At 35.6% G+C, this 25,003-nt stretch overlaps 1 protein-coding gene across 1 annotated transcript in view; it reads left to right on the forward strand.

Moving 5' to 3' along the window:
* Positions 1 to 25,003, forward strand: part of CSMD3 (CUB and Sushi multiple domains 3) — a 1,491,512-nt gene that overhangs the window by 423,965 nt on the left and 1,042,544 nt on the right. The window contains exon 5 of the mRNA XM_010863441.1: positions 9,084 to 9,291. Coding sequence (XP_010861743.1) covers positions 9,084 to 9,291 — 208 coding nt within the window. The remainder of the gene's footprint in view (positions 1 to 9,083; positions 9,292 to 25,003) is intronic.

Below are 25,003 nucleotides of genomic sequence, written 5' to 3' on the forward strand. Positions count from 1 at the left end.
CTTTACCGTTGGAGCCACTATGAGAAAAAGAGTTTCTTCTTACAAATAAAGATGTGTAAGGCTAAACTATTAAATATAAAGAAAGTTGCTATATATGTGGACCTGCTGCTCTGTATATGTAATAGATAATTAATGAATTTAATATTAGTTTGTCTAATTAGGAGATAGCAGTGATGCCTGTCTTGGGAAGGAAAAGAAAACCTCACATAAATGACAATTTTACTTGAGTGCTGATGGAATGTTGAAATTTAGCAAGGGAGATTTGCAGAATTTCCCAGTGTAACATCTGAGATTGGATTGAATGCTTAGCAGTATCTGGAACTGACCAAGTGTACTCCTCTTCTACAATGTACAATTCATTTCTTTTTTTGAAAGAAATAAGCCTATGTCCTGTCACTACTCCCTCCAAAAATCCCTAAGCTCTTTAAGAAGAAACTAATAGCAGGACAGAGAACAGTATGATCAATATCTGAAAAAATGTGTTACAGTCAACTTGTAGGTTTGTTTTGAAACTTTTTTTTTTTAAGCTGTCATGTTTGTGGTGTACTCAATATGCCAGCAAATTTGGAAGACTCAGTAGTGGCCACAGGACTGGAAAAGGTCAATTTTCATTCCAGTCTCAAAGAAAGGCAATGCCAAAGAACGCTCAGACTACTGCACAATTGCACTCATCTCACACGCTAGTAAAGTGATGCTTAAAATTCTCCAAGCCAGGCTTCAGCAATATGTGAACTGTGAACCTCCAGAAGTTTCAGCTTGTTTTAGAAAAGGCAGAGGAACCAGAGATCAAATTGCCAATATCTACTGGATCATAGAAAAAGCAAGAGAGTTCCAGAAAAACATCTATTTCTGCTTTATTGACTATGCCAAAGCCTTTGTGTGGATCACAATAAACTGGAAAATTCTGAAAGAGATGGGAATACCAGACCACCTGACCTGCCTCTTGAGAAACCTGTATGCAGGTCAGGAAGCAAAGGTTAGAAGTGGACATGGAACAAAAGACTGGTTCCAAATAAGAAAAGGAGTATGTCAAGGCTGTATATTGTCACCCTGCTTATTAAACTTATATGCAGAGTACATCATGAGAAACTCTGGCTGGGGAAGCACAAGCTGGAATCAAGATTGCTGGGAGAAATATTAATAACCTCAGATATACAGATGACAGCACCCTTATGGCAGAAAGTGAAGAAGAACTAAAGAGCCTCTTGATGAAAGTGAAATAGGAGAGTGAAAAAGTTGGCTTAAAGCTCAACATTCAGAAAACTAAGGTCATAGCATACGGTCCCATCACTTCGTGGCAAACAGATGGGGAAACAGTGGAAACAGTGTCAGACTTTATTTTTTTGGTCTCCAAAATCACTGCAAATGTTGACTGAAGCCATGAAATAAAAAAGACACTTACTCCTTGGAAGGAAGGTTATGACCAACCTAGACAGCATATTAAAAAGCAGAGACATTACTTTGCCAACAAAGGTCCATCTGGTCAAGGCTATGGTTTTTCCAGTGGTCATGTATGGATGTGAGAGTCATATTATAAAGAAAGCTGAGTGCCGAAGAATTGATGCTTTTGAACTGTAGTGTTGGAGAAGACTCTTGAGAGTGCCTTGGACTGTAAGGAGATCCAACCAGTCCATCCTGACTGATGCTGAAGCTGAAACTCCAATACTTGGCCACCTGATGTGAAGAGCTGACTCATTTGAAAAGACCCTGATGCTTGGAAAGATTGAGGGCAGGAGGAGAAGGGGACGACAGAGAATGAGACGGTTGGATGGCATCACTGACTCAATGGACATGGGTTTGGGTGGACTCCAGGAGTTGGTGATGGACAGGTAGGCCTAGCGTGCTGCGATTCATGGGGTCACAAAGAGTTGCACAGGACTGAGTGACTGAACTGACTGACATTTTTGTGGAAGTTCCAGCTTATACTACTTCAAATGAGTATGATCTCATACTCAAAATCAGAGCAAGATCAGTTATTTTCAGTATCTAAATAAGTGTCACAGTAATTAAATGTAAATAAAATTTGATTTTAAGAAAAATAAATTTCTGCAAATTATTAAGCTTTTTTCTTCTTAATACCAATAATTTTGATTTTATTTTGTGACTTTTCCCCCTGCTTTATAGGTAAGAAATTAAAGGGTATTGTTTCTATAAATTCAGTTATTTTAAAGTGTAGAAACAGGAGCATTTGATGGTAGATTTACAATATTATAAACAATTAAAATTAGGTTTAATAGCATTTTAAATTTAATAGCTATATTTTTATCAATATATTTGAGTACATCAAGAATTTAGACAAAGTTGCTAGTATTTCATGCAGGTAATTGGAATAAGTTTCAACTCAAATGATTAATTAAAAAAATCATGTTCTTAAATGACTACATTGCCCTCACTGATTCTGTTAGCTGAGTTGGTTGTTTCCTTCATGTTTTACAATAGTGTGAGTGACTCTGCAAACTTAACATGCCACTAACATCATTCAGCCTATGTATTGCATTCAAAAAAAAGAAAGAAATCACATTTTAAGTCTTAACAACCTAAATCATTTTTAGAACAAGAGTAGAGAAACCATCAACCTTTTTATATTTCTAGTATGTTAAATAACTACATTTTGAAGCCATCATTACTTCTAGTTAACATCATGAGAAGTCTAAAATATATAATCATATTGCTTTACTCTTTAGATGAAAAACATTATTCTTAAAAATGGATCTAAGATAATTATTCTTATTTATTGTGCAATTATGCTGTTTATCCCAAAGTACCTACAAAGACCAAACTAATATTTTGAAGATATTGAGACAAAAATATTCTAAACTACTGAATAAATGAGAGATAGTTTATCTTTGGGAATAATAAAGCATGAGAAAAATTGACTGGATTCTTGATTCAGTCCCCTAATCTATATCTTCCATTATTTCCTTTCTCTGTCATTTTTATAGAGCAGCAAGAATATTTTTAAGACTCAAAACCAATCATGTCATCTCTTTGCTGAAAACCCATTAATAACTTTCCATTGCTCCTCTGAATGCATCCCATAGTCTTGTCAAAAATGTCCTGCAAGGTCTTGGAAGTTGCATATCGATTTATTTATTTTTTTCTTCTCAGCTTGGGGAATTTTGGAGAATGCTCATTTCCTCTGGTGAAAAAACATGTGTATGTACTCAAAACAATGTTCATTTCCTCATGTAGTTAATGCCTAACTATTCACCCTTCAGGTTTCTAGTCCATCATCACTTCCTACTTCAGAGCCACAAACATGCATTGTCAGTACTAAACACTCCTTCTTCAAGGTACCTGACAGAAATGTAATTTTATATGTTTTTTGTTACTTATTTAGAGCCTTAATCTCTGCTATGTACAGAATTATCAGTTAGGCAGGTATCATGCTGACTTAAATAACCACTGTAGCATGAAAGACTAACACAGTTTCTCCTGGTATTTTAGCATATCTCGAAGAACATTGCTTGACTAGATGACCAAATGAATTAACTTTAAAATTCAAAGAAAGCTTATACAAATAACCAGTATCACCTCATGTGTATCTTGAGTATGTTCTATTGAATGTTCTATGTTCTGTGGTTCTATTGAATAATTTCTATGAGCCCTGCCCTTTCTGTGACATAAGAGACAGAAAATACTACAGACAACACTAATCAAATGAGCAAGGCTGGTGACCAAGACAGACTGATGCTGAAAGAATAAAGGTTCTGTCATTGCCACGATATGTATCAAGGCACTTTACCCAGAGACCAGGCAATATTATTTAGCAGAGAGAGCACAGCACTATATATAAAAGTCTCATGGTTTGTTTGCCTTTTACTTGTTCTAACTCTTGATACAACAATGAAGTTTTTATTTAGGCAATACATTCTACTGCAAGATAAAACTGTATTTGTTTTTATAAATATTATAGTAAATCCAGGTTGAATCACAATACAAATGTTCTGGCATTCAAATAGGTCACCTAGGCAAAATGTTGCATATCTAATGAGCTAAAAGAAAACTTATTTCACAGTTTTGTCAATTGCTGATTCTATGATAGTCTCTGTAGTAATAAAGAGATCAAACAAGTGTACTGAACCGAGAACTTGATACAGGAATTGGCAAGAGCATTGGTCTGAATGCTGGAAGGTCTCGATTCCCATGCTTGTTTTCATGCAGGTCAATTATACTTTTGGGTTCAAGTTCTTTTTCTATAAAATAAGACTTTCCCTGGGGTGAACTATTCTATGAATTACTCTGCATTTCATGTGACAAGAATTTGGGGTGATTTCTGTCTTCTATGTGCCTAGATTACTTCTTAAAGGAGACCATGCAGACAAATGGATTTGTTTGCTCTGGAGCTTGGGGAACACAGTGTATTATTATTAAGACCTTAGCTGAAATATTTAAATATCTGTTGCAAACCAAGAAGTCTACATTTGGGAAGAAATTGCATTTCCACAGAGGATAAATAAATGGGGCATGTTTCCTTGACCATATACAAGACTTTTGAGAGGGAGTTATAGCCTGGAATTATCTTAGATCCTGCCCAAAGGGTCTACCCATAAGGATAAAGAAATATAGTTGGAAAGGGAGTAGAACATACCATTCTATACACATGGTGTTCTTGGGTTGGTTATTTCTCTGTCTTGGTTCTCTCATTGCAATAAAAATTTGGAACATCTTCTGGACCATCTTCGGACTAAAGGGTTTAAAACAACAGACAAGTTACAGCTCAGTTACAGTTCAAGCAGATTTATCGTTATTAAACAGACACTCCCAAGACATGGGAACAGACCAACCTCAAAAGAGTCGTTCTTGCCACTGTTCCCTCTTGACTTCCCCCCTTTTATATTTCCTGTCTCCTCCATTTGGTTGTGTCCTCTGCAATATAATCAGTTGTATATATGTATAGAATATTTATGAATCCTTAATTGCCTCCTGGCTGCCTACGGTTAAGCGGAAGACCTCATGGTTAGTTTGTTTCTACTGTGTGCCTAGGGTTGATGTGCAGGAGTTGGAAAAGTCTCTGAGGTTGTCTTGTAGCATATCTGTTAGCTCCTCTGGGTGTGTCCGGGATGAGGTTTAGAGAATAGCTTGCATCCTTTTTGGCTAGGCCACCTTTCGTTGCTCATGCCTAATTTCCTACCTAACAGTAGGGTGGAGAAAATAAGCAGTCAGCCAGAGAAACAATTCATCCACAACAAGGGAACTTCTGAGGGTCGCACGAAAAGATTTACAATCAAAATGAATCATCTTTCTTTAATCATATGCCAAAGCCCTTGGAAACCAGTACCAAATCAGTGCGAGGCAAATAATATTCATGTGCCCTAATCTCTTTTACTTCCAAATCTACGATGAACCATAGGAAACTCAGTGAGTAGGGAGAGATGAAAAAGAAATTCTAGAGGGGACAATGGAAAAGAAAAGCTGACTTCAATCCCTCACCTCTGCCCCATTTGCCACAGGCCTTAGCTAAGGAAAGCAAAGAATCTTTACCCAAATGAAATAATTTTTTTGTGTGTGATTAGCTAGGAATTTTTTTTATACAGTTCATGAGGTTCTTATGGCGTGTATAACGCAGTGGTTTGCCATTCCCTTCTCCAGTGGATTAGATCACATTTTGTTAGAACTCTCCACTATGACCCATCCATCTTGGGTGGTCCTACATGGCAGGGCTCATAGCTTCGTTGCATTACCCAGGCCCCTTCGCCATGACAAGAAAAACATCTATCTTTGTTGCATAGACTACACCAAAGCCTTTATATCATTAAACTGCAGAAAGCTCTTAAAAAGATTGGAATACCAGACTATCATATCTGTCTCCTGAGAAACCTGTACACACGTTAGGAAGCAACAGTTAGAACCCTGTATGGGACAACTGATTGATGCAAGATAGAGAAAGGAGTATGACAAGGCTGTCTTCTGTCACCCTGTTTGTTTAACCTATATGCTGAACACATCATGAGAAATGCTGGGCCGGATGAGTTACAAAATGAAATCAAGATAGGTGGAGGAAGCACCAACTACCTCAGATATGTGGATGATATCACTCTAATGGCAGAAAACGAAGAGGAACTAAAGAGCCTTTTGATGAGGGTGAAGGATGAGAGTGAAAGAACCAGCTTAAAACTAAATATTAAGAAAACTAAGATCATGGCATCCAGCCCCATTACTTCATGGTAAATAAAAGGGGAGAGGGTGGAAGTAGAGACAGATTTCCTCTTCTTGGGCTCCAAAATCACTGCAGGTGGTGACAGTAGCCATGAAATCAGAAGATGATTACTTCTTGGAAGGACAGTTATGACAAACCTAGACAGTATGTTGAAAAGCAAAGACATTACTCTGCTGACAGATGTTCATGTAGTCAAGACTATGGTCTTCCCAGTGGTCATGTACGATTGTGAGAGCCAGCCCATAAAAAAGGCAGAACAGCAAAGAATTGATGCTTTTGAACTGTGGTGCTAGAGAAGACTCCTAAAAGTCCCTTGGACAGCAAGGTGATCAAACCAGTCAATCTTTAGGAAAATCAACCCTGAATCCTCATTGGAAGGACTGATGCTGAAGCACCAGTATTTTGGCTATCTGCTACTAACAGCCAACTCATTGGACAAGTCCCTAATGCTGTGAAAAATTGAGGGCAGAAGGATAAGAGGGCATCAGAGGATGAGATAGCTGGATGGCATCATTGATGCAATGAACATGAACTTGGGCAGACTTTGGGAGATGGTGAGGGACAGGGAGGCCTGGTGCACTGCAATCCATGGGGTTGCAGAGTTGGCCATGATTGGGTGACTGAATGACAACATCCAGGACTAGACACACTAATAGACAAATTTATATTTTTGAATTAAAAACTGGAGTATTTTTTTCTTATTCTGAGTATGAACTAAAATGTTTCTCCCTGAGATTTTATCTAGACAGAGAAATAAAGAGCTCACAGAACTTGTTTGAGTATGTTGCATACCAGTTACACTACAAATACATGATAGTATAACATTTCATTTCTGAAGCAATACTTATCCTTGGTGTTACTACTGAGAAGACAAAGAGTGGAAATAATTTGTGGTTCTGGATTGAAAGCTGTAGACATTTTCACCAGAGGTTAAAGTTAATGTATTGAGGGAAGACATTGTGTATTCTGGCAAGAAAATTATAGTAATATATCTCATAGTCTATACTGGACCACTAGGTCATTCTAATTACTCATCAAACTTAAAAAAGTAGAGAGGGCATCATTAAAATAAATACCATACTTACCGTAGTGTATGATAAAAATTAAGTTATCTTTTAAGAGCAATATATTTATGCTTTTAAATTTTGAATTATGGAGCTAGGTGGATAAAGAGTGGGGCAGAATGAAGCTAATGTTATTTAATGCATACAATTTAATAAGAAAATTATTCTTAGTACCAAAGCATGTTGCCATTCTGTGCCCATTGTGTAGTAAAATAGAATGCTGTATATCTCTATTTATTAACCTTATAGAGTGTTAGCTATTTCATCAAACAATAATTGGTCATTATAGAGCTAGATATTTCCCCAGACATTTGATTTGAATTGAAGGAATTCCCTGAGTGGCTCAAGACAACAGCATAAATCTTGAGAAATTTTATTGTACAAATAGACCAGTAGCCTATTGACCAGCTTAAACCATGTTAGGATAAGACACATTTTATAGCTTCAATTTCTTTATTAAACAATGAGCTTTATCTTATGTTTTAGCATTAAGCATTGGTGGTCATATAATTTCTCTGTTAACATACTCCATTAGTTAAAAATAGACTCATGGAGAATCTGTGGCCCTTATTGGAAAATGAGAACCGCAGGTCCAAATGTCCAAACGTAACATTAGTACAAACTTTCCAAATTGAAGAAAAGTATGATTTATAAAATAGAAGGTTCTGAACCACCTACAGTATAATAAGTTGATACGTCTACTCAACCTGTCACTGATGTCATTGCATTTATAATACTGTGTATACATGTATTATATGAATATGTAGCAAAATATGCTTACATTGCTTGATAGTCATAGGGAATATGTTACTAAAGATGTGTTGCTGAGTATATTATTGTAGTGGCTATATTATTTCTTTCTAATTAAAGTGTCCTAGATATGTGATGTATTTTATTTAAATTGCATTTCCACAAACATTTTCAATAACTTTTGAATGTCAATGACAAAAATTTATTTTTTATTATATTCTCTCATATTATTTATTTGGTACATAACTACATTAAGGAAATAAAAACAAAGCTGAGACCTATCATGAATATGCACAAAGTGACTGAAAATTTCCCATTATAGACCTTAAGAACAATGTTTCTTTTGTTTTACTCCATCATCTAATCAATGTAAAGAAAATCTTAATTCTTTTACTCTGAGCTCTGATTGGAGTACAGTTTTTATTTACATCATTGCTATTTCAACCAATGATTATAAAATAATCATGATAGCCCATCCTTCCATCCTTCCTTGCTCAGTCATGTCTGACTCTTTGTGATCCCATGGCCTGTAGCCTGCCAGTCTCCTCTGTCTGTGTTGCCATTTGCCATTTCCTACTCTAGGGGATCTTCCCTACTCAGAGATCAAACCGACCTCTCTTGCATGTCTTGCACTCACAGTGGATTCACAGTGGTGGATTCTTTACCACTAGTGCCACCCAGGACCACTGGTAGCTCAGAGGTTAAAGCGTCGGCCTGCAATGCAGGAGACCAGGGTTCGATCCCTGGGTCAGGAAGATCCCCTGGAGAAGGAAATGGCAACCCACTCCAGTATTCTTGCCTGGAGAATTCCATGGAGGGAGGAGCCTGGTAGGCTACAGCCCACAGGGTAACAAAGAGTTGGACATGACTGAGCTACTTCACTTTCACTTTCAGCACCACCTGGAAGCCCAGTCATGATAGCATTTATATTTATATATGTGATTAAAAATTTTTATGAACTTAACATTTTATTTAATCTCTATTAGTATAATGTGCATTTGGTTTCAAAACATTTGTCCTGTTACCTTTATTCAATAATATTAACAATTGATTTAATAGCATTTCTCTTAATGATTTATATCTGAACATCTCATTTTTGTTTTCAACAGCTGAAGATGCATGTGGAGGAACAATGAGAGGATCTAGTGGCATCATATCAAGCCCTAGTTTTCCTAATGAATACCATAATAATGCTGATTGTACTTGGACCATTGTAGCAGAACCTGGGGATACAATTTCACTCATATTTACTGATTTCCAAATGGAAGAAAAGTATGATTACTTAGAAATAGAAGGTTCTGAGCCACCTACAATATGGTAAGTAGACAGTTTCTATCAACTTAGCATTGATGTCATTGCCTGAGGCAAAATTGGGATTCAAGAACAACTATATTTGGGCCTTTAAAGAATTAGATATCTTAAAAGATTAACAGATTCAGGAAAATTATAAGGAGTAATTATCAGAGCTGAGGAAATTTTGAAGATTGGATACTGATATATAGAGTGGAATTTTGAAAGATGAAGCATTTCATCAAGTATTTCTTTATCACTCAATGAAAAGTACTTTGATTTTATCAAAACTTGTGAAAGGAAATAAAAGTTGTTCCTACAGTTCTATTCCTTAGTGTGCCAGTTCATATTTGGCATTCTTTTCAAATTAATTGAATAGTCTTGGAAATAATTTGCCTTTGGTTTTGTAAGTATATCTTTTAGGTACCATGTTATTTGAAGGCAAAAATTAAACACTATGATATGGGTGAATATGATCTATTTCTTTAGAAACTCAAGACATGGTCTCATGAAACTGCAGAGTTTTCAAAACATAATTTTAGGATATAATATTTTTAAAAAGAAAATACATATTTATTTGTTTTAAAAATTTTAATGCACTGTTATCATTGAAGTGTAAAGTAAAATCAGTAATTGAGTGAAGAATGGTGGAATTAGTGAAATGAAGTCATAGGTAAAATCTAGACTAAAAGGGTATTTTAAGAAATGTAAAAATTTGATAAGAATACTGATAATTTATTGAAGGATTTTTATCAAAATCAATTAAATGAAGAGGTTTGCATTTTTAGATGATAATTCTTACTGAAATATAGAGATTGATTTGAAGTGAGGCCAGATTAGCTACAAGAAAATCTCTTAAGAGGTGATTGCTGTAATTTAAGAAAAAAATCATGATAGCTTGTATTAGGATGATATTGATGGTGATAAAGAAGTAGAATAACCTGATACATATTTAGGAGGTATAGTGATAAAGACCTCTGTAATGAAGAATGTCAAAGAAGGTGGTGTTCTAATAAAACATCGTTTTCTAGTGAGCATAAATTGGTGAAGGCCGGAGATATACTCACTGAGTTGGAAAATGTTGAAGAAAGGTCAAGTTTCGAATAGAAATACTGTGATTATTGAGAGTTGTTTTAGTAATATTATTTAGTTGTTTTAGTAATAAGTCTCTTTGAGACATATTAAAGCCATCTGATAGACAGTATCTATTTATATGATTCAATAGCTGTGAGTAGAAGCACAACTGATATGTATTTGATATTGATGGTAATAAAACAAAAACACATTGATAGGAGTCTAAAACAGAGAGATAGGAGGAAATACAAGGGATAAGGTGTCACATAGGCAAGAGAAGTATGAAGAAGGAAGAATAAGACGACATTGCAGATTGCCATCGAAAGGACACTAGGTAAAAGTGTGAGTGTTTCTTTTGTGACTCCATGGATTGTAGCACCAGGCTCCTCTGTCTATGGGATTTTCCAGGCAAGAATACTGAAGTGGGTAGCTATTTCCTTCTCCAGGGGATCTTCCTGACTCAGGGATGGAACCCAGATCTCCTGCATTGCAGGTGGATTCTTAACCGCAGAGCCACCACAGAGGCCCATATATTATATGCAAACACATAAATTAGATATACACACAAATACGTACACATTAGTTTGTGTATATGTGTGTGTGTATATATATACACACACACCTATATGGTGTATTATCTTTCATATGTTTGGAATATATACATTTTATATATATATGCTAATGGCTTCTCTGGTGGCTCAGTGGTAAATAATCCGTCTGCCAATGCAGGTGACATGGGTTCATTCCCTGGGTTGGGAAGATTCCCTGGAGAAGAAAATGGCAACCCACTCCAGTATTCCTGCCTGGTAAATCCCATGGACAGAGGAGCTTGGTGGGCTCCAGTCCATGGAGTCACAAAAGAGTTGGACATGACTTAGCGACTAAACGACAGACAAATATATGCTAATAATTCCAAATTTAACAGTATTTCTCATATGGGGTTTTGTGTGTGTGTGTGGTTTTTTTGTAATATTTACATCAGAATTACCTTCAGTGTTTGTTAAAGTGCAGATTTACAAGCTCCTGCACAAATGTATTGATTTATATGCTATAGACATGAAATCAGTAGTCTGCAAACTAGATTATTCCACTCATTGCTATGGCAAGTAAAACAATAAGTTTGGTTTTATCACTATCATACTCTGTCAATATAACTGTCCTATAAGCCATCCTACAAGAGTTAAAATATTTACCAGTCAAAAAACTGAAAGTCAAATTAACATGGTATATAAAATCAAACTAATTATATAATATATACATTTAAATATATGGTAAGGATTTATATAATGGATAGCACAAAGATTGTGTTAGTGAATCAACAATTATCCAACTAAGATAAATTAATTAGAAGTAACTGACTATAATTTCATTCTACAAAATAAATATTACATATACTAATCCTATCAAACAAGTATTTCTCTTTACCACCTTATTTATGACAATTATGAGACTAAAATGTACAGTGAAGAAGCTGTGGTTCTGTATATTATTGCTTATTCACAGCAGTAAAACAATTTGATTAAATATGTATTGTGGTTATATAATTTTGAATTAACATTCATTGCTGTGATAAGAGAATTTAACATAAGATCTACCTTCTTAGCAAAATTTTAAGTATACAATACAGTGTTCTTAACCATAGGCACAATATTGAACAGCAGATCTGTAGAATAGAACTTATCTGTTTTACATAACTAAAACTTTAATTCTAGTGGATAGCAAATCTCCATTTCCTTTCCCTCCAGCCATTGGCAAATAACATTATACTCTCAGTTTCTGTAACTATATAAGATATCTCATAAGCAAAATCATGCAGTATTTGTCCTTCTGTGGCTGGCTTATTTCACTTAATGTAATGTCCTTAAGGTTCATCCATATTGTTGAATATAGCAGGATTCTTATTTCCTAAGGTTGAATGTTATTTCTTTATATGTGTATGCTACGTTTTCCTTACCCATTCTTCCAACATGGTTGCTTCTCTTTAGACGAATAGAGTACTCATAAAATGGTAAGAGCCAGAGGGATTTTAGGGATCCAGCTGACCAGAGGGTTCTTTGAGGGAAATACGTTTTCAGGCTTATTGTGTATGTTGAAAATTCAGGATGAAAACCAAGATCTTCTAATAGTTACTGCAGTGTAATCTCTGACAAAAGTAATTCTTGTTATGCATACAACCAGGGCTTTTTCAAAAATATATGCCATATATCAGTAAAACATTTTGAAAGCCTGAAACTCTGACATATGAATAGCACAATATGGATTAATGCTTTTAAACGCCTAAAGTTCCTACTAGATATTTAGTTGATACCTAAATATGAATTTGCATCAAACAAAACTTCTTATAGATATCTAAGAATCCCTAGTATGGTTAATTTACCATTTTTAGTACATCTGAATGTATTTTTTTCTACCTTAAGGAAAACCTGTTTGACAGTGTACCTAGAAGAGGTAACACTTCTATAATATAGCCTTGCTTGCTCATCCATTAAATAATGAGCCTTGCTTGCTCATCCATTAAAATAAAAATTACATAATAGATGAAACCAGAATTAACACAAATAACTGGGAACTACTGAGAGAAGCATTTTGAAAGTTTTCTAAAAAGACCACTTCAATTTATGTACATGATGTTTCCTCTCTAACTTCTTTTTCATAGTATTCTTTAAAAAAAAACTGGAGTATAATTGCTTTACAGTGTTGTATTGCTTTCTTCTATACAGCAAAATGAATCATTTATATATATACATGTATCCCCTCTTTTTCAGATTTCCTTCACATTTAGGTTACAAAATAGCACTGAGTAGAGTTCCCTGTGCTATAAAGTAGGTTTCATTAGTTATCTATTTCATACATGATAGTGTATATATGTCGATCTCTGTCTCCCAATTCATTCCACCCACTCTTTCCCGCTTGGTATTCATAAGTTTTATCTCTACTTGTTTGTCTTTATTTCTGCTTTGAAAATAAGTTCATCTGTACCATTTTGGTGACTGCAGCCATGAAATTAAAAGACGCTTACTCCTTGGAAGGAAAGTTATGACCAACCTAGATAGCATATTTTGAGAAGGCAATGGCACCCCACTCCAGTACTCTTGTCTGGAAAATCCCATGGATGGAGGAGCCTGGTGGGCTACAGTCCATGGGGTCAAAATCTTTCAAGCTCAGCTCCAACAGTACATGAACCAAGAACTCCCAGATGTACAGTCTGGATTTAAAAGGGCAGAGGAACCAGAGATCAATTTGCCAACATCCCCTGGATCTTAGAAAAAGCAAGGAAATTCCAGAAGAACATCTACTTCTTCTTCATTACTATGCCAAAGACTTTGACTGTGTGGATCACAAAACTAGAATATTCTTAAAGAGATGGGAATACCAGACCACCTTACCTGCCTCCTGAGTAATCTGTATGCAGGTCAAGAAGCAATAGTTAGAACCAGTCATGGAACACCAAACTAGTTCAAAATTGGGAAAGGAGTACGTCAAAGCTGTATATGGTCACCTTGCTTATTTAATTGCTATGCAGAGTACATTATGCAAAATGCTGGGCTGGATGAGGCTCAAGCTGGAGAAAAGATTGCTGTGAGAAATATCAATAACCTCAGATATGCAGATGGCACCGCCCTTGTGGCAGAAAGTGAAGAGGAACTAAAGAGTGTCCTGATGAGGGTAAAAGGAGAGTGAAAAAGTTGGCTTAAAACTCTACATTAAAAAAAACGCTGAGATCATGCCATCCAGTCCTATCACTTCATGACAAATAGATGGGGAAAAAATGGAAGCAGTGACAGACTTTATTTCCTTGGGTTCCAAAATCACTGTGGATAGTGACTGCAGCCAGGAAATTAGAAGATACATGCTTCTTGGGAAAGAAAACTGACAAACCTAGACGGTGTATTAAAAAGCAGAGACATCACTTTGCCGCCGATTGTCCCTATAGTCAAAGCTGTGATTTTTCCAGTAATCATGTATGGATATGAGAGTTGGACCATAAAGAAGGCTGCTGCTGCTGCTGCTGCTGCTAAGTCGCTTCAGTCGTGTCCGACTCTGTGCGGCCCCATAGACGGCAGCCCACCAGGCTCCCCCGTCCCTGGGATTCTCCAGGCAAGAACACTGGAGTGGGTTGCCATTTCCTTCTCCAATATGAAAGTGAAAAGTAAAAGTGAGCTCTGAGGAATTGATGCTTTCAAACTGTGATATTGGAGAAGAGTCTTGATAGTCCTTTGGACAGCAAGGTGATCAAATCGGTCAATCCTAAAGAATACCAGCTCTGAATATTCACTGGAGGGACTGATGCTGAAGCTGAAACTCCAGTACTTTGGCCAACTGAATCAAAGATGGGAAGAGCTGACTCATTGGAAAACACGCTGATACTGGGCAAGACTGAAGGCAGGAGGAGAAGGGGATGACAAAGATGAGATGGTTGGATGGCACATTCAGTGGACATGAGTTTCAGCAAACTCAAGGAGATAGTGAAAGACAGGGGAGCCTGGCGTTCTGCAGTCCATATGGTCACAAAGAGTTAGACATGACTGAGCAAACGAACAATAACAACAACATATATACATGTTTGTACAGCATGCATATTTACCACATCTTCTTTATCCATTCTTTTACTGATGGACATTTATATTATTTCCATTTCCTGGCTATTGTAAATAGTGCTGCTGTAAACATTGAGGTCTGTGTATCTTTTTGAATTATGTTTTTTTTTCCAGGTATATGCCCAGGAGTGAAATTGATGGGTCATATGGTAGTTCTATTTTTATTTTTCTTGAAGACCTCCATAATGTTCTCCATAATGGCTGTACCAATTTACATTCCAGCAAACAGTGTCAGAGAGTTCCCTTTTCTCCACACCCTCTACAGCATTCATTTTTTTATTTATTAAAAAAAAAATTTTTTTTTGATTGTAGGAAAACTGCTTTACAGTGTTGTGTTGGTTTCTGACATACAACAGCACTAATCAGCCATAATTAAATATGTATCACTTCCCTCTTGAGCCTCCTTCCTACCCACCATGCTGTCCCTCTAGGTCATTACAGAGTTCCAAGCTGGACTCCCTGTGTTATATGGGATCTTCTTACTAGCTATCTATTTTACACATGGTAGTATATATATATTGTTTCTACTTTCTCCATTCATCCCACTCTTTCCTTCTCCTGTTGTGTGCATAAGTCATTCTCTATATCTGCATGTCTATTCCTTCTCTACAACTTAAGTTCATCAACACCATTTTTTTTATTCCATATATATGCATTAATACATGATAATTGTTTTTCTGACTTACTGCACTCTGTATCACAGGGTCTAGGTTTATCCGCCTCACTAGAACTGACTCAAGTTCATTCTTTTTAATCACTAAGTAATATCCCATTATCTATATGTACCACATCTTCTTTATCCATTCATCTGTCCATTGAGTATTCATCCATTGACAGATGAATGTCCAGGTTCCTTTCATGGGCTAGCTATGGAGTAAAGAGTGCTGGTATGAACTTTGGAGTACATGTGTCTTTTTCAATTATGGTGTTCACAGGGTATATACCCAATAGTGGGATTGCTGGTCCATATGGTAGTCTTATTCCTAGTTGTTTAAGGAATCTCCATACTGTTCTCTGTAGTGGCTGTATCAATTTACATTCCCATCAACAATGCAAGAGTGTTTTGTTTTCTCTGCAACCTCTCCAGCATTTATTGTTTGTTGATTTCTTTGACTATGGCTATTCTGACTGGTGTGAGGTGATATCTCACTGTTTTTTTGATTTGAATTTCTTTAATAATTAGTGATGTTGAGCATCTTTTCATATGTTCACTGGCTATCTGTATATCTTCTTTGGAGAAATATCTATCTAGGTCTTCTACCCATTTTTTGATTGGGCTGTATTTTTTTCTGTTACTGAGTTGTATGAGTTGCTTATATACTTTGCAAATTCCAGCATTTATTTTTTGTAGATATTTTGATAATAACCATTCTGACCAGCCTAATGTGATATCTCACTATAGTTTTAGTTATATTTCTCTAATATTTAGTGATGCTGAGCATCTTTTCATGTTGTTTCTCACTGTGTGTATGGTTTCTTTGGAGAAATGTCTATTTAGATCTTCTCCCCAATTTTTGATTCCATTATTTTTTTTAATTGAGTTGAATGAGCTGTTTGGATATTTTGGATGTTAATCCCTTGCATTTGTAAATATATTCTCCCATTCTGAGGGTTGCCTTTATATTTTTAATTTTTTCTTTATTTTTATTTACTTATTTTTAAAAATTATTTTTATTGGAGTACAGTTGTTTTACAATGTTGTATTAGTTTCTACTTTATGGCAAAATGAATCAACCATACATATACATATATTCCCTCCCTTTTGAACTTCATTCTCATTCAGGTCACCAGAGTGCATTATGTCATTTCCTGTGCTCTTCAGTATGTTCTCATTGGTTATCTATTTTATACATAGCATTGGTAGTATATATGCATGCATCACCATCTCCCAATTCTTCCCACTCCCCGCCCCTTTGCTATCCATACATTTGTTCTCTAAGACTGTCTCTGTTTCTGCTTCTCAGATAAGATCATCTTTACCATTTATATAAGTGATGTTATACAATATTTGTTTTTCTCTTTCTGACTGATTTCTCCCTGTATGACATTCTCTAGGTCCATCCATGTCTCTAAAAATAACCTAATCTCATTACATTTTATGGCTGAGTAATATTCCATTGTAAATATTGACTGCATCATCTTTATGCATTCTTCTATCAGTGGTCATTTAGGCTACTCCCATGTTCTGGCTGTCATAAATAGTGCTGCTGTGAACATTGGGGCACATCTATCTCTTTGAATTATGATTTGCTTCTGGTATATGCCCAGGCATGGAATTTCTGGGTCATATGATAGTTCTATTTTTAGTTTTTTGAGGAGCTTCCATAGTGTTTTCCATGGTAGTTGTTTCAGTTTACACTTTACCAGAAGTGTAGGAGGGTTCCCTTTTCTCGATACTCACTCCAGCATTTATTGTTTGTAGATTTTTGATAATAGCCATCCTGACCAGTGAGACCTCACTGTAGTTTTGCTTTGTATTTCTCTAATAATTATAATAAAGTTTCCCTAGTGGCTCAGATGGTAAAGCGTCTGTCTTCAATGTGGGAGACCCAGGTTTGATCCCTGGCTTGGAAAGATCCCCTGGAGAAGGAAATGGCAATCCACTCCAGTACTATTGCCTGGAAAATCCCATGGACAGAGGAGCCTGGTAGGCTACAGTGCATGGGATCGCAAAGAGTCGGACACTATTATAATTTTAATAGCAATGTTGAGCATCTTTTCATGTGCTTGTTGGTCATCTGTATGTAGGTTGAATTTTATTAAATGCTTTTTCTACATCTATTGAGATGATGTGTTTTTTGTTTTTCTTTTTGTTGGTATGGTGTGTCACGTTGATTGCTTTGTATGTATTGGATCATCCTTCTGACCTTGAAATGAATCCACCCAGGCCAAGGTGTATGATACATTTTAGGTGTTTTTGTATTTGGTCTGCCAAAATTTTGTTGACAATTTTTGCGTCTATATTCATCAAAGATACTGACTTATGATTTTCCTTTTTGGTAGTGTCTTTGTCTATTTTTGGTATCAGGGTGATGATGGTTTCATAGAATGACTTTGAGAATGGCCCCTCTTTTATGTTTTGGAAGAAATTTGAGATGGATTGATATAAGTTCTTTTTTGCATGTTTGGTAACTTTCCCCAGTTAAGCTGTCCAGTCCTGGATTTTGTTTACAAGGAGGTGTTTTTTTTTTTTTTTTTTTTAATTACAGATTCTGTTTCACTTGTAGTGATCAGTCTGTTCAAATTATCTTTTTCTTCTTGATTCACTTTTGATTTGTTGGCATTTATTTGTTCATTGTATTCTGTTATTTATTTATTTATTTTTGGTATATCTTTTATAGGTTGTTACTTCCCCTCTTTCTTTTATTATTTTACTTGGGTCTCTCTTTTCTTCTTCATGAGTCTGGGCAGAGGTTTGTTGATTTTGTTTATCCTTTCAAAGAATTAGCTGTTGTTTTATTGATTTTTTTTCTCCTATTTTATGAATGTCTAATATATTTCCTCTTTTATCTTTCCTTTTTTTCCCCTTTCTTCTGCAAACCTTAGGTTTTGTTTGTTCCTCTTTTTCTAATTCTTCTAGTTGATAGGTTAGGTTGTTATTTGAGATTTTTCTTGTCGTTTGAGGAAGGCCTGTATTGCATGAAATTCCTTCTTAAAGCTGCTTTTGTTGCATCTCACAGATTTGTATGGGTTTGTTTTGTCATTTTTATCAAAGTATTTGTTTTTTTTTTTTTTTTTCCAGTCTTACTGAGATATAATTGACACCCAGCACTATATAAGTGTAACATAATGATTTGACTGATGTACATCATGAAATGATTATCACAGTAAGTTTAGTAAACTCCATTGTCTCATAAAGATATGAAATTAAAGACAGAAACGATTTTCCATTGTGATGAGAACTCTTAGAATTTATTTTCTTTAATATATAATGTACAACAATATTAATTATATGTATGGGATGTTGTACATTGCATCAGTAGTACTTAATGGTCCAAGTATTTTTTAAATTTCTTCTTTGATTTCATCGTTGACCAATTTTTTTTTTTAGTCTCATGTTCATTCCACATGTAATCTTTTTTTACTTGTTTATCTTTCTGAGATTAATTTCTAGTTTCATGCCATTTTGGTCAGAAAAGATGCTTGAAATAACTCCTGTCCTCTTATTGTTGAGACTTGTTCTGTCCTATTAGGTAGTCTCTCCCAGAGAAAGTTTCATTTGCACATGAGAAGAAAATGAATTCTGAATTTTTTTAATGTAAACCAATATAATATTGTAAAGTAATTAGCCTCCAATTAAAATAAATAAATTTAAATTAAAAAAAAATAAAATATCAATGAAGTCCAACTGTAAGAATCTTTGTCGCCTTATCGATTTTCTGTTTGGAAGATCTGTTCCACTGATGTGAATAGGGTGTTAAGGTCTCCTACTATTATTGTATTTCTGTCAGGTTCTCCCTTTATGTCTGTTGGTATTGTTTTATGTATTTAGGTGCTCCTGTATAAGGTGTTTATATGTTAATGAGTATAATGTCTTCTTTTCGTATTGATTCTTTTTTCATTATTTACTGTTCTTTCTTTCAAAGTCCATTGTGTCTGATATGAATATTGCTAGCCCCACTTTCTTGTCATTTCTGACTGCATGAAATATCTTTTTCCATCCCTGCTTTCAATCTGTATGTGTCCTTTGCCCTAAAGCAGGTCTTTCATAAGCAGTATATTCTCATTGGATTCATTTGAAAGTATATTTTCCCATTCAGTAGGTTGTCTTTTTGTTTTGTTTCTGGTTTCCTTTGCTGTACAAAATACCTTTTTGCCCCACATTTAATTATCTGGACACACATAATGTTGTGGTTTTAAGACATCATTATATTTGTTTCCCCTATGTAATCATGTAAGATTCATCATGCTAAATAAAACATAATGGAAAGTATGGAATTTAATTATCTCTAAGTAACTATTACATGTTAGAGTAGTCTTAAAGTTTATAGTATCCTTAAAAGAAAAAAATAGAATAATAAGCAGCCTAGTTTTTATATTTTGTATTATGTACTTGAAGAAAGGTGTAAAAACGCCAAATAGAAGATACTGGTTAAAAGTATTTATGAATTCACAAAATGGAGAACCATTCAGATTATGGTTGACAGGGAAACTTACAAAGAACTTTAGGCCCTGAATTGAATGTTGAAAGATAATAGTCTTTTAGCCAGTTACATGAAATCCCTGCTCATGCTATATCCATTAATCCTGCCACTTTTTTGTTCCAACATTTAGGGAGTAGAATTATGTTTCCCTTAAAAATATATATTCAGACCCAAGTCCCTTGTATCTGTAAATGTGACTTTATTTGGAAATACAATCTTTGCAGATATGTTCAGCTTTAGATAAGGTCAGTTTAGATTTTAATGTGGGCCCTAATCCATTGATTGTCACTATTATTAGAACAAAATTTGGATATAGACATACAGGAAAGAAGAATATGTGATGCTGAGGCAGAGATTGGAATTACATATCTAGAGCTAAGGACTGACAAGGATTTCCAACAACCTTATGCAAGCTAGGAAGAAGTAAGGCAGGATTCTTCAGTAGGACAGAGCATACATAGTGCTACTGACCCTTGATTTCAAAATTCTGTGTATAGAACTGTGTGATAATAAAATTCTGTTGTCTTAAGATACCTAATTTTTGGTACTTTTTGATTAAATTCATTGGGAATTAATGAAGTAACAGTGATTTTCAATAATTCTTTTGCGTTTCAGAGGACATTTAAAGGTATAACTAAGCTCTTTTATATAGTATATAAAATTTGTTCAAGGATTCAAGGACAGCTTTCATTTAAGAGGTGCTGAAATCCATCTGTTTGGCAGACATCACTCAGTGTATGCACCAGAGGCCATGTTAATTGCTAACAAAAAAGAACCAATAAGAGCACTTGCCCACAGTGCCAAAGAATGAGGTAGAAGGTGCTATATTCAAGCCTACAGAAAGAGTGCATTTACTTGAGAGTGGTAGAATGTAAAGAAAGGAAAATATTTAAAAATACCAAGGTAGTTTATTATAAATTTAAAAGACATTAATATCTTATATGTATAGTTTGGAAGATAATCACTCCAGGTTTCTCTGCAAAAATGCACTTAAATAGGATACCTTGTTATAAGTGATTAAGAAGTCAGAATGTCATAATAGAGAAATAAATCAGTGGTTTAACTGACTCTTCAAAGAAATCCAAAAAATAATATTGAATGGGAATGTACTGCTTAATTTTTACTTCAATAAAAATTTGGAGTATGTCCTTCTAGTGTGTAGCTTTTCAGCTCTATCATGCCTATATGATTTGCCTTCATCAATGTTTGTAAAAAAAGATTGATGTCCTATTTCTCATACTTAAAGCATTTCATTTTTCTTTAGCCAATATGTAAAATCCTTTAAACTTACTGTGTTACTTCAATCTTCAAATGCAAATTTGGCAGCCCCTCTCTCTATTATAATATTCTCTCTGCTGCTGTTGCTGCTAAGTCGCTTCAGTCATGTCCGACAGTGGGACCCCATAAATGGAAGCCCACCAGGGTACCCCATCCCTGGGATTCTCCAGGCAAGAACACTGGAGTGGGCTGCCATTTCCTTCTCCAATGCATGAAAGTGAAAAGGGACAGTGAAGTCTCTCAGTCGTGTCCAACTCTTAGTGACCCAATGGACTGCAGCCCACCAGGCTCCTCCTTCCATGATATTTTCCAGGCAGGAGTGCTGGAGTGGGGTGCCTTTGCCTTCTCCAACATTCTACTTAGGAAGAAAAAGATGAAACTAACTTGAAGAAATGAAAGTTGAATACTAGGGTGAATTGTTCTGGTAATTATTTCACTACTGCTAGCAAGTTCACTGAAAATAAGATTACCTGTGCTGAAAATATAAATGTAGATTTTGTGTTAATACAATAATTTAAACTTTGCAAATCTTATAATTATTAAGAAATACTTGCCAAAATATTTTCTTCAATATGTACTGAGTAATGTTATTTATTTTGAGAAATTCCAAGTTATTTTTACAATCTCAGTCATTTGTTTTATTTTAATATTTGCTTTCTAGGGATAGCTTAGGATAATATTCAGTTCAGTTCAGTTAGTCGTTTCCGACTCTTTGCGACCCCATGAATCGCAGCACTCCAGGCCTCCCTGTCCATCACCAACTCCGGGAGTTTACACAAACTCATGTCGTTCGAGTCGGTGATACCGTCCAACCATCTCATCCTCTGTCATCCCCGTCTCCTCCTGCCCCCAATCCCTCCCAGCATCAGGGTCTTTTCCAATGAGTCCACACTTCACATGAGGTGGCCAAAGTATTGGAGTTTCAGCTTCAGCATCAGTCCTTCCAATGAACACCCAGGACTGATCTCCTTCAGAATGGACTGGTTGGATCTCCTTGCAGTCCAAGGGACTCTCAAGAGTCTTCTCCCACACCACAGTTCAAAAGCATCAATTCTTCAGTGCTCAGTTTTCTTCACAGTCCAACTCTCACATCCATACATGACCACTGGAAAAACCATAGATAGCCTTGACCAGACAGACCTTTGTTGGCCAAGTAATGTCTCTGCTTTTGAATATGCTATCTAGGTTGGTCATAACTTTTTCCAAGGAGTAAGTGCCTTTTAATTTCATGGCTGCAATCACATTTGCAGTGATTTTGGAGCCCAAAAAATAAAGTCTGCCACTGAAAGTCTGCCAATGTTTCCTCATTTATTTCCCATGAAGATAGGTTGGCCAAAAAGTTCCTTTGAGTTTTTCTGTAAAATGTTATGGAAAAGCTTGAATGAACTTTTTGGCCAACTCAGTAAATATTTTTTGAAAAGATAAAGGGCAAAAAAACCCCAAAAAACCTTCAAATATACTTCCTGCATCAGGATTGCTAAAATGTTGTTCTAATCCTTGTCCAAAGCAAAGTAGCATTTCCATTAATCTAAAATACATGCTGCCTGTGAAACAAAAGATGTTCTCACAGGTTTTATATCCATAATCTTGGATGTTTCAGAAAGTAACAGGTACAAATTAACTACTTTTCAAAGCATTTTTTTTTTTCTTTTCCTTTTAGCCCTTTGCTTTAAAAGGAGACCTGGCTTGATTTCTTATATGTAGTGATCTGGTTCTGAAGGTGTTTGTTGAATACATCTTCTCTGTGGCATTTACATACAGATGTAGTTCTTAAAGCATCTTGTCCATCCCTTACTTTTCAAATAGAATAAGAAAGTGATGCAGTGGTTTTGGCTAACTCAACAATATTTTCAAAATAATTTTCTCAAAGAGAAACAAAACAAAATAAAATATAGACTTTATAGTAAAGATTTCCACTTTCATTAAAGCCAACATAGGCATTCAAAAATTAATCAAAATGAAGCTTTTCAACCCCTCAAATTTATACAAAAGTAGAATGACTTAGATAAGGAAAAATAAAGTTATGATATAATTTGTTTTATGTTCATATATTTTAATGAAAGGTAAGGTGAACTTTCATTTGGTTAGCTTATAATTTTTTTTTTTTAATTTAAGAATATTTTGAGGCAAGGAACATATTTCATATTTACTAAATTGGAATTTAGTAAACTAAATTGGAATTATTTAAACAATGGAAGTCTGTGAAACATACAATGGATTTCTTAAGAATCAGTACCATAAAAGAATACTTAATCTATTTTATCTGAAATTTGTCTCAAGGGGATCTTTGTGGCATGCAGGAAAAGGGAGTATATACTATATTCCCCAACTAACAAGTAGAGCTGGGAAAGCGATGCAATAAAAACTCCAGGAGACTCCAGGTATATCATAGTCTATGTAAGTGGCACCTGTTTCTGTTGTACAGTGCACAGCTAGTATGACTGTCAATGGTCTCCTTTTTGTATTGAGCGTAGTTTCTTGCCAGGATGGTCTTCCTCTATCCAGACTGTACTACTGTGATGAAAAGCTTTTAAGTCAATTCTTTTTTGATGAGCGAACATCCTTTCCTAACTCCAAACTCCCCTTCTTTTTTGTTTTAGATTTTACTTATATTTTCACATTAAAAACTCTAATTAGGCATCTCAGAAAACAAAGAAATAATCTTGTGCTGGAAACATGCATTCTTTCTGATTTCTCTGATGTCAAAACTGAGTCTCAAATTGAATCTCAAATATTAGTAATTTCTGGCTTTTGTTATTGTCCACCAAGTAGTTTAGTAACTGGTTGACACATTCCTTGCTTTCTCTTCTCATACTACATATTTTTGTATTCCTAAGTGAAGTTAAACTAGTTTCTTCTCATCTGTAGTCTTTCTTGTGTGTTAGAGATATTTATTAACTAGTTTCTCTGACTCTACTCTTCTATTCACTTCTTGTCATAATGCCTTCCTCAGTTCAGTTCAGTCGCTCAGTCATGTCCAACTCTTTGCAACCCCATGGATCACAGCACACCAGGCCAGTCTGTCAAATTTCCGGGGTTTACCCCAACTCATGTCCATCAAGTCGGTGATGCATTCCAGCCATTTCATACTCTATCGTCCCCTTCTCCTCCTGCCCCCTATCCCTCCCAGCATCAGGGTCTTTTCCAATGAGTCAGCTCTTTGCATGAGGTGGCCAAAGTAATGGAGTTTCAGCTTCAGCATCATTCCTTCCAATGAACACCCAGGACTGATCTCCTTTAGGATGGACTGGTTGGGTCTCTTTGCAGTCCAAGGGACTCTGAAGAGTCTTCTAAAACACCACAGTTCAAAAGCATCATTTCTTCCATGCTCAGCTTTCTTCACAGTCCAACTCTCACATCCATATATGACCACTGGAAAAACCATAGCCTTAACTAGATGGACCTTTGTTGGCAAAGAAATGTCTCTGCTTTTGAATATGCTATCTAGGTTGGTCATAACTTTCCTTCCAAGGAGTAAGCATCTTTTAATTTCATGGCTGCCACCATCTGCAGTGATTTTGGAGCCCCCCAAAATAGTCTGTCATTGTTTCCACTGTTTCCCCATCTATTTACCATAAAGTGATGGGACCAGATGCCATGATCTTAGTTTTCTGAATGTTGAGCTTTAAGCCAACTTTTTCACTC

Source organism: Bison bison, unplaced genomic scaffold (genome assembly GCF_000754665.1).
Source record: "Bison bison bison isolate TAMUID 2011002044 unplaced genomic scaffold, Bison_UMD1.0 scf7180017864491, whole genome shotgun sequence".
Taxonomy (NCBI): domain Eukaryota; kingdom Metazoa; phylum Chordata; class Mammalia; order Artiodactyla; family Bovidae; genus Bison; species Bison bison.